This window comes from Falco punctatus, assembly GCF_963210335.1.
Source record: "Falco punctatus genome assembly, chromosome: 3".
Taxonomy (NCBI): domain Eukaryota; kingdom Metazoa; phylum Chordata; class Aves; order Falconiformes; family Falconidae; genus Falco; species Falco punctatus.
Window position 1 is genome coordinate 19,800,973 of NC_137582.1, and position 9,868 is coordinate 19,810,840.

At 40.7% G+C, this 9,868-nt stretch overlaps 1 protein-coding gene across 1 annotated transcript in view; it reads left to right on the plus strand.

The window, feature by feature from the left end:
• MRPL13 (mitochondrial ribosomal protein L13) overlaps positions 1 to 9,652 on the plus strand; it is a 39,202-nt gene extending 29,550 nt beyond the window's left edge. Inside the window, exon 7 of the mRNA XM_080378351.1 lies at positions 9,436 to 9,652. Within this exon, the coding sequence (XP_080234477.1) occupies positions 9,436 to 9,460 (25 nt within the window). The 3' untranslated portion in view covers positions 9,461 to 9,652. The remainder of the gene's footprint in view (positions 1 to 9,435) is intronic.
• The last annotated feature ends 216 nt before the right edge of the window (positions 9,653 to 9,868 follow it).

Consider the following 9,868-nt stretch of genomic DNA (forward strand, 5'->3'; position numbering starts at 1 on the left):
TCATAGCAGCCACAGACCTGAAATCCTCTGGCATGAGTTACACTTAAAACATTTTGATAACTGTGAGTTAAGACTGATACTATTTTTTTATTTTATTTTTTTTTTGGTGGATAACCCATGCAAATGGGTATCCTACCAAACATGAAATTTTTCAAGTAATAGCGTTGCACAGACTGTGAATGGAAGAGATGGATGTACCTTTCCTACAGGATATATCTGGAATGTTTTTTCTCACTCGTAGTGAAATCTTAACAGAATTCTAAGCCAATCTTTTTCAACTTTTGCTCTTGTACCACTGCTTTCATCTCTTTGTCAGTTTATTAGTGTGCAGCATTAGTTAGCCTTAAGGCACTGACCTTCTACAGTGCTGATGCAAGGTTAAATCCTTTCTGAAACACTCATTGTTATTGCTGGTGAGATTGCAGAATGTACAGGGAACTCTGGGTCACGTTCTCCAATGCTGAGATAATTGCCTGCAGGTGAAGAGAAAAATGCAGTTTAAGATCTTCAAAGCTTCTGAACCAGGTGTGCATTGCTGAGTCAAGAGCAGGTATTGACAGGTCACTTCTGCAGCACTGGCAGTCTTACTCCTTAGGAGAGGCAGCTTTGAAACCATTAGTTGGCAGTCATGAATACATGCTCGCAAGCACACAAATGACTGCAGTAACTCCATGCTATTTGACTTTTGTATAACTTCTTTTGAAATGCCTTGGACAGTGCAACGTAAAAACAAAACTGTTCTGAGTAGAGATTGTTTGTGGAGAGATGACTATCCAGTTGTTTTGAGCTTGAAAGAAGATAAGGTCATGTTATATCAAATGCTATTTTATCAACAGCATGTGGCTGAAAAAACTAGGCAGGTGTGTAACAACTTCTAGAAGAAGAAGCAAGAGCAGTGTCTATTATAAATTAAATTTTTATAGCTAATCCCAATGCCTTTAGAAGTTCTAAGAAACAATAATTTGGGTTGAAATACATAGTTTTGAAGAAGTATTCTGAGTTATTAAAAATGAAGAGAAAATATTTTTTGAAGGATTGTCTGAAAATCAAAATGCTGTAAAAGGTAGTAAAATAGCTTCTTTAAATATAAAGTAGACATTTCATGTATTACTCAAAGCTCTAAACTTTGTTATTTCTTTGAGGTAAATAGTGCTATTTTTCATGTCTGCTATAAAGATGTATTCCAAGGCATTCTCTGGCTTGCCTAGACGTAGGGTGGTGAAGTTGGCCTATGTATTTTTGAAATCAAGATATTGATTTCAGTACCTTGCAGGCTGGTGGTTCCTTAGATTTGGTTCACAGAGTAATACACCCCCACCACCCTTATTTTATTTTATATTTTCTGAGGCTTTTTTACCTCCAACAAAACATTGCTGGGCAAAGGGAAACATCTTTGTTGGAATGTGCTGACAAGAATTTAATAAAGATGGAACTGTGCAGTGTCTGTTCAGGGTTGATGGAAATAAATATTCACTCCAGGATTTGAAAACTGGACACATTTAACGTTTGGAAAGGGTCTCTGTTCTGTCCACTTTGACAGGAAAAATAGCCTAGGAAGAGCACATTTTACATCATACTGAAAAAGAGTATTGAATGTTATGGGGAGGGGGGACTCCTATCATAGATGCAACTATGCAAGTAGGTCTTTTTGTACTGTTAGTTTCTGTTTGCCATCTGAGATACTCAGAAGCTGAGGTCATAGCTTCATGAGCATCTCTTCTGGCAAAAAGGCAGGTTTTTAAGTACCATCCATCACTTTTCCTGACTTTCCATTCTGCTTGTGTAGCAACAGAATAACAAGATTCAGGGAACTGACCTAGGTTAAAGATCGTCTTGTTTTATGCAGCTGCACAAAGTGGTGTACATTGGAGTTGGTAGGGGTTGTTAGGGGGCTGAAGCTGCTTAAGTTACTCTTCTAACATGTATGATCACCAAACCTCAGTATTAATTTATCACAGGTAGATTAAGCTCCATTTGGAATAAAGAAAATTAATCTTTACTTAAAGTACTTCGGGAAAGCTCTGCCTTTCTTCACTGACTTTAGAGATGACTTGGAGAGACCAATCTCCTTAGGGTAAAGCTTGCCATTGTGAATTCTGTCTTCAGTGTCTCTGGAGATTTCGCAATTAGAGTTTTGTCTGAGAAGCAGTTCTGACTGCACCATTGTATTACAGCAGAGAGATTGGTTGGAAAAGACCTCTGGAGGTCATCTGGTCCAACCCCTCAGCTCAAGCAGGGCCAGTTAGAGCCAGTTGCCTAGGTCCATGTACAGACAGCTTTTAAGTATCTCCAAGGACGGAGACGCTACAAACTTTCTGGGCAACCTGCTCCAGTGCTCAGTCACCCTCATAGTAAAGTGTTTCCTGATGTTCAGACAGTATGTTCTGTGTTTCAGTTTGTGCCCGTTGCCTCTGGTTGTGTCACTGGGCTCCACTGAAAAGAGCCTGGCTTTGTCCTCCTTGCACCCTCCCATCGTCTATTTTTAGAGTTTGATGAGATCGCCCCTGAGCCTTCTCTTCTCCAGGCTGAACAGTCCCAGCTCTTTCAGCCTGTCCACATATATGAGGTGCTGCAGTCCCATAATCATCTTTGTGGCCTTGCATTGGACTTTCCAGTATGCCCATGTCTCTCTTGTACTGGGGAGCCCAGAACTGGACACAGCACTCCAGGTGTGCCCTCCCCAGTGCTGAGCAGAGGGGAAGGATCACCTCACTTGACGTGTTGGCAATATTTGGATACTGCTGCCCAGGATACCATTTGCCCTCTTTTCAGCAAGAGCACATTGCTAGCTCATGTTCAACTCTGTGTCCACCAGGAGCCCAAAAACATTTGTAGGTGACTGGTACCCGAAGCATTTGGCACGTCTGTATTAGCCCCTCCAGCTAATCTTTCAAGTTTGTTGATATACCTGAATGGCTCTAATTTTGAGAAACAATAAGTCAGCTTTGTGTTTTGATGAGATTTCACAAATGGCTCTTGATTTTTTTTAATCGCTAAAAATAACCTGGATGTATAGGGTGTCTTCAGAATCCCTTAAGTAGAGCACATTACTTCTGAGAGTTTAAATAACTGTTCCATTTGATCTTTCATTCCACCAGCATTTTGCATATTTTGCTGATAGTTGTATATCCAACCTTTAACGGTTTGTTCACAAGCAGGCATTTTATCCTTTATACATAGTGAACAGTTAGCCCATGTTTTTCATTACATTCACATAATGGGTATGAAAAAAATATCCAAATTCACAAAGCCTTGTAATAAGGATGGTCAGGTCCTTTATCTTTAGAATATGAAGCAAACTTGCCTTAATTTTACAAACCAGTTTTCCTGTTCCTCTCTCTGCGCTGCTAAGCATGTAGTTCTGCAGGCTGCACATAAAGTCTTCACAGGCCACAAGTAGTTCACAAATCCGTTTCTTGGAGATCCCTCTGTATTTGCTAACTAGCATGCTGAAAATAGTTTGTAGCAGTGAGCCAGGCAGAACTGGCTTCCCACCATTTTCCTCGTAATATTTTATTCAGAATCTGTAGATACATTGAGTAAGTTATAAAGAGGCAGATCTGGAAGCTGAGAACTTTTGTTTTCTAGTCTTGACATCTTTTTGAGAGAAAGACGTATTATTACATTAATTAATTACATAATATTAAAGAGGTATTATTACATTTAATATTAAAGGATTTTTTAGTGAAGATGTACTTACTATCTCACTTCCATCTTGAAATGAATAACGTAACAGTTTAGTCTTGTTAATCTCCCTTCGGTTCTGTTTTCTCTTACAGTCTGAGTAACTTGCTTCCACAGTAAATACAAAGTTTTTTTCTGTTTTCTACGGAATCACGAACTGGCAATGTCACAGGACTGCAGTATTTTTAAATATATGATTTATAACATGGCCTGTGCAACAGTAGTATTGCTGCTGTCAGTGATGGAGCTTCTCTGATGTGGGAGTTGTGGTGCAGGCTAAAAAGAAATGAACTTGTGTGGTTCTGTCTTTTTTTTATCACTTGCTGAGTGTCTCAAGTGGGTTTATCACTTGCTGTGATTTTGATGTTTTGAGGAGGCATTTAGCTTATTTTGTTACATAATGAGACTTAGTTTCAGAATTATTTTTTTTTTAATGCATGCACATTCGGTCCTGATAGCATACTTTTTCCCTGTATTGTAGACTGGATTAATGCTGAAATTATTACCAGTAACAGCTTTCACTTATCAAGAGATAAGAATAGAAGTTATTTTCAAAATAAAGGCAAATTCAAGGCTATTTAAAAATTCGACACATCTGAGTAGAAAAGTGTTTTAGAGTATCGGGTTACAAAGAGGTATGCTCAGGTATATCATAGAATTGTAGAATGGTTTGGGTTGGCAGAGACCTCAAAGACTCCACCCCCCCTGCCATGGGCAGGGACACTTTCCACCAGACCAAGTTGCTCAGAGCCCCATCCAGCCTGGCCTTGAACACTGCCAGGGACGGGGCATCCACAGCTGCTCTGGGCAACTTGTTTGGTTGCCTCACCACTCTGATAGCAAAGAATTTCTTCCTAATATCTAATCTAAATCTACTCCCTTTCAGCTTGCAGCCATTTTCCCTTGTCCTGTCACTACATGCCCTTGTAAAAAGTCCCTCTCCAGCTTTCTTGTAGGTCCCTTTAAGTACTGGCAGGCTGCTATAAGGTCTCCCTGGAGCCTTCTCTTTTCCAGGCTGAAGAACCCCAACTCTCCCAGCCTGTCTTCACAGGAGAGGTGCTGCAGCCCTCTCATCATCTTTGTGGCCCTCCTCTGGACTGGCTCCAACGGGTCCGTGGCCTTTTTATGCTGGAGGCCCCGGAGCTGAATGCAGTACTGCAGGTGAGGCTCACAGGAGTGGAACAGAGGGGGAGAATCACTCCCCTCAGTCTGCTGGCCACTCTTCTTTTCATGCAGCCCTGGATACTGTTGGCTTTCTGGGCTGCAAGCGCATGTTGCTGGGTCGTGTCCAGCTTCTCATCCATCAACACCCCTAAGCCCTTCTCCTCATGGCTGTTCTCAACCCATTCTCTCTCCAGCCTGTATTTGTCCTTGGGATTGCCCCAACCTGTGTGCAGGACCTTGCACTTGGCCCTGTTGAAATTCATGAGGTTTGCACCGGCCTGTCTCTCAAGCTTGTCAAGGTCCCTCTGGATGCCATCCTTTTCCTCCAGCATGTTGACTGCAGCACTCAGCTGGGTATCACTGGCAAACTTGCTGAGGGTGCAGTCAACTCCAGTGTCCATTTTGCCAACAAAGCTGTTAAACAGTGCTGGTCCCAGTACCAGTCCCTGAGGAACACCGCTTGTCACTGATCTCCACTTGGACATGGGAGCTGTGGACTGCAGCTCTTTTAAGTGCAACCATCCAGCCAATTCCTTATCTACCAAGTGGTTCATCTGTTTAAATCCATGTCTCTCCAGTTTAGAGACAAGGATGTTGCGTGGGACGGTGTTGAATGCTTTGCACAAGTCCCAGGTAGATGACATCAGTTGCTCTTTCCTTATCCACCAATGCTGTAACCCTGTTGTAGAAGGCCACCAAAATTTGTCAGGCATGATTTGCCCTTGGTGAAGCCATGTTGGCTGTCACCGATCACCTCCTTATTTCCCATGTGCCTGAGTGTCATTTGCTGGAGGATCTGCTCCGTGACCTTGCTGGGCATCAAGGTGAGACTGACTGGCCTGTAGTTTCCCAGGTCGTCTTTGTTCCCTTTTTAAAAATGGGGGTTATGTTTCTCAAATAAGGTGGATAGTGGCTTAGTGACTTCATCTGCCAGTTCCCTCAGGACCCGCAGATGCATCTCACTAGGTCCCGTGGACTTGTGCACCTTCAGGTCCTTAGGTGGTCTCGAATCTCATCTTCTGCTACAGCGGGCAGTTCTTCATTCTCACAGTCCCTGTCTTTGCCTTCTGCGACTTGGGTGGTATGGCTGGAGCACTTGCTGGTGAAGACTGAGGCAAAAAAAATCATTGAGTATCACAGCCTTCTCCATGTCCCAGGTTTCACATTTCCTTCTGGAGAGGGCTGTCATTTTCTCTAGCCTTCCTTTCATCACCAACATACCTATAGAAGCTTCTCTTGTTGCCCTTGATGTCCCTGGCCAGATTTAATTCTGTCAGGGCTTTAGTTTTCCTAACCTGACCCCTGGCTGCTCAATTTCTCTTCATTCCTCCCAGGCTACCTGTCCTTGCTGCTTCCTTTTTGTGTTTGAGTTTGTCCAGGAGCTCCTTGTTCATCCATGGAGGCCTCCTGATATTTTTGCCTGGCTTTCTTAGTTGGGATGTTCCTGAGCTTGGAAGAATGTGACAGGAAGTAAGAGAAATTAAATTATAAAACAGGCTGAACCAGAGCTGCTGTGCCTCTAGAGAAAATCTTAGCCCATACTCTAGGGTTTAGTTTGACTCAGTCTTAGTTCTTGAAGGGGGGTACAGAGCAAAAAAGTTAGTTTCCCTGTAAATGGGAAAACTCTTGGTCCATTTTATTTCTTCAGCATTCAAGAGTGTAGGGCTGTCATCTGTATTGAAAGACAATGTTTATATGGAATACCTTAATTCTGCAAAGTTTTGGGAAGAAGAAATTGCTGCCAGTTACAGTGGGGATCACTGAGAACCTTTTGTTTTCCATGGTAAAAACTGATGCTGTGAACTGCACGTACATGCAGGTTCACCTATTCATAAGTTTCAGTGAGCATGGACTGTCAGAATTTTACATCAGCTGTATTCTTTTTCTAATAGATGTGAGTATGCAGAAAAGTTGAGAGAATTTAAGAGATTTTAAATCTTTAATCAGAGCTTTGGACCAGCTCTTCAGTTTCTTTTACTCAATGGTAAAGTATTTGTTAAGAGAGAGAAGGACTGAGAGGCATCGCGTAATTGGATGTTAATTTAATTTGCTGAGTGTTTTGCCTAGAATTCACTGGACTGTGTCTTAATGCTTTTTATGTGCAGTATAAAATGTTAGTGGGACAAATATTTTTTTACTTGTTTTGGTGGCAGACATCTGCTGCACAGACTAATGTTGCATATTTTCAGTGAACCCATAATACTTCGCCTTTCGGCACAGATTTCAGAGATGCTAGTTCCCATATTCTGCCTCCTGATTCCCCTTGTCTTGGAGCCTGCTGTCAATATACAGCAATTTTTTTTCCCAAAGAATGTTACCTTTTAAAAAAAAATTTAAAAGAAGAAAGAGAGAGAAGCAGCTATGTGAAGTCTTGCCTTTGGGTGAATTTCTGAACCGTCTCTTCTAGGAGATATCATTTCCTTTGTTCCAAATGCATAATCTCTGTGCTTTGCTGAGAAGGGGCAAAAGCACTGCCATCAAAGAAGAACACTTGTGCGTGGATTTATGTCATTTATCAATGAGCAGTTATCCATTGATGTTCACAAGTAGCTCATAATTCTCTCTGAGTAGAATAGGTTTTTGTGCATTCATGTTCTTCGTCTGAAAAAATATTTATAACACTGTTGCTAAAGGCAGTGTTTTTCAAAGTTTAGTTTCCCTAGTGCCAAGGACTCTTTAAAAGCAGAGATTGTGGCCTCCAAAAGCCAAGTACTTAGTAGGCATAAAAGCCTACTGTGGCAATAGAAAAGGCTTTAAAAACTTTTGTATTTGTTCACACAAGTGTTTCAGTATAGAAAATCCTGTCTTTAAGCTTCATTAACCTTGTAAGACTGCAAACTAAAGAGTCCAATGTTTTATGCATATAACTTTTAAGACAATGAGCATTAAGGTTGAAATGCAGATTACAAGCAAGGAAAAAATAATAATTGGGTTTTCACCCGAGAACAAAGTACCATGAGACCCCTGGCTCTGCAGCACTCCAACATAACCCTAGACTGAAGTTTTAAATGTGCTATTTGAAGAAAAATGCAAAATCCTTTAAGCAGGGTGCAAGAGGTTGAATTGGCCTGTAAAGAATGAGAGTAACAACTATAAGCTGCAAGACAATGCCATCTTTACCATGCTGTATCTCTAAAATCTTTCAGCACTGGTCCACCTGTCTAGGTGGTGTCTAAGGTGTCTAAGTCACTGCTGAGATATTTTCAAAATCCTGCTCTCTTAATACAGTACAAACTGTGATATAATGAAATATATAACCTGGTTATGCAGGGGTGAGATCTGAGTAACAAGATGTGGAATGTGTCTGAATACTTCAATCCAGGATTCTAGGAAATGGTCTTGACTGTCCAGTGCATAGTAGCCATCAAATGTTGACTGTGTTCAAGTCCAACTCTAAGCAAGTATGTAAACGATGTATATGGTGCTTACAGCAGTTCTTTCACGCACAAAAGATACAAGTCTAAATGTTACTAGAGAGTACTCCATTTAAATGGGAAAAAAAGAAGCTTTATGATTCATTACAGTATGAACACTAGCTCTTTAGAGTTGTTCTTTAAAATTCATATAATAATCAGATTTAATACGATACACTTGGAATGGCACAGACTGAATTCCAGAGTTGCTTTCACATAAGAACCTACAGGCTCGTGCAAGAATTGCATGAACAACTTCACTTTGCAGTGCTATCAGTTGAAAAACACTAGATCTGCAACAGATTCTTTTAATGGCTAATTAGGTATTAGATTTCTGTATGGCATCTCTGCAGCCATCTGAACTGTCTGTCTCCAAAGCAAGCATCCTGCTTCCATTGCTATCTGCTTTTCATTTGCAGTGATGAACAAAGTTAATGGTAAAGTTTACCACCGTTGCAGATTTAACTGGGTTTAATGTTAGGGTTCCGTTTGGGACCTGTTAGCGTTGTAGACTTGCAGCTGGCCTTCAAACTGAGCATTCTTCTAAAAACCACAACCTAGTCTGGACCTTGTAGGTTCAGGGAGGATCTCGTTTCTACAGCCAGTGGATGTGTGGCAGGCAGAGTGACATATGCTTGAATAGGAAATTGCAGAGGATTACAAACAGCAGTCTGTTGTCAGGATGTTTTCCACATTTCTTATCCAAGCAGAAGGGATTGCAGAACCTTTAAGACTCAAAATAGGTTTTCCTTTAAGTCATCAGTTTTATTTAGTCTAGTAGTGTTGTGGTGGACTGTGCTGTTAACTTAAAACTTGCCATCTTATGCATGGGTTATTCATTTTTTTTAAAGTGGAGACAAATAATAGTGTTTAAAGTCATTGTGAGACCGCATTCAGTTAAAGGTGGGTTTTGTTTTGCTTTAGGAAACTAGGAGTGGCTTCTAAGAAACACCTTGACCAGCTAGTTCTGGTGTCTGTAAATTCTTAGAGGTCTTAGTAAACTACTTTGATTTGTTCTGTCTGTCTTACATAATCCAGAAAATACCCTTTTTCAGCACAAAACCTCCAAGCACCAGAATAAGGAAATAAAAATAAACATGGCTGTTATTGCATCCTTAAAGCAAAGCCACTGTTGCTATACATGTCTTAAGCACCTTTTCTTTTCTTTTTCCAGACCTAAAGATTTTCGAAGGAGGTAATAACATTAAGTGAAGAAGAAGAAGTGCCATCAAGGATGTCTCTCTTCCTTACAAAAGAATTCTTCTAATGTGGAAGTACCAGTGCATCTCAGTCAATCCTTCTATGTAGGATGTTTTTGATGGGAAAGATTATAAAAATGATTGTATTTGAAACAGCTAAGAATAGATATTATAGTTTTAATACCACCCATACTCGTGTGTTGCGTGATCTGGTATTTTTTAATTATTTTTTTTAATACTATTATTAAAAAATAGATACATCTGTAGTGAATATTTACATCTCATGGAGACAGTACGTTGTGAAGTATCTCACTCTAAAAGCTGCAAAACTTGAATTCCACGCAGTAAGAGCAGTGAGTGATTCTGGTCACCGAGCTCCCACGAGTGGCGCCCTGTCAGTAAGTGATC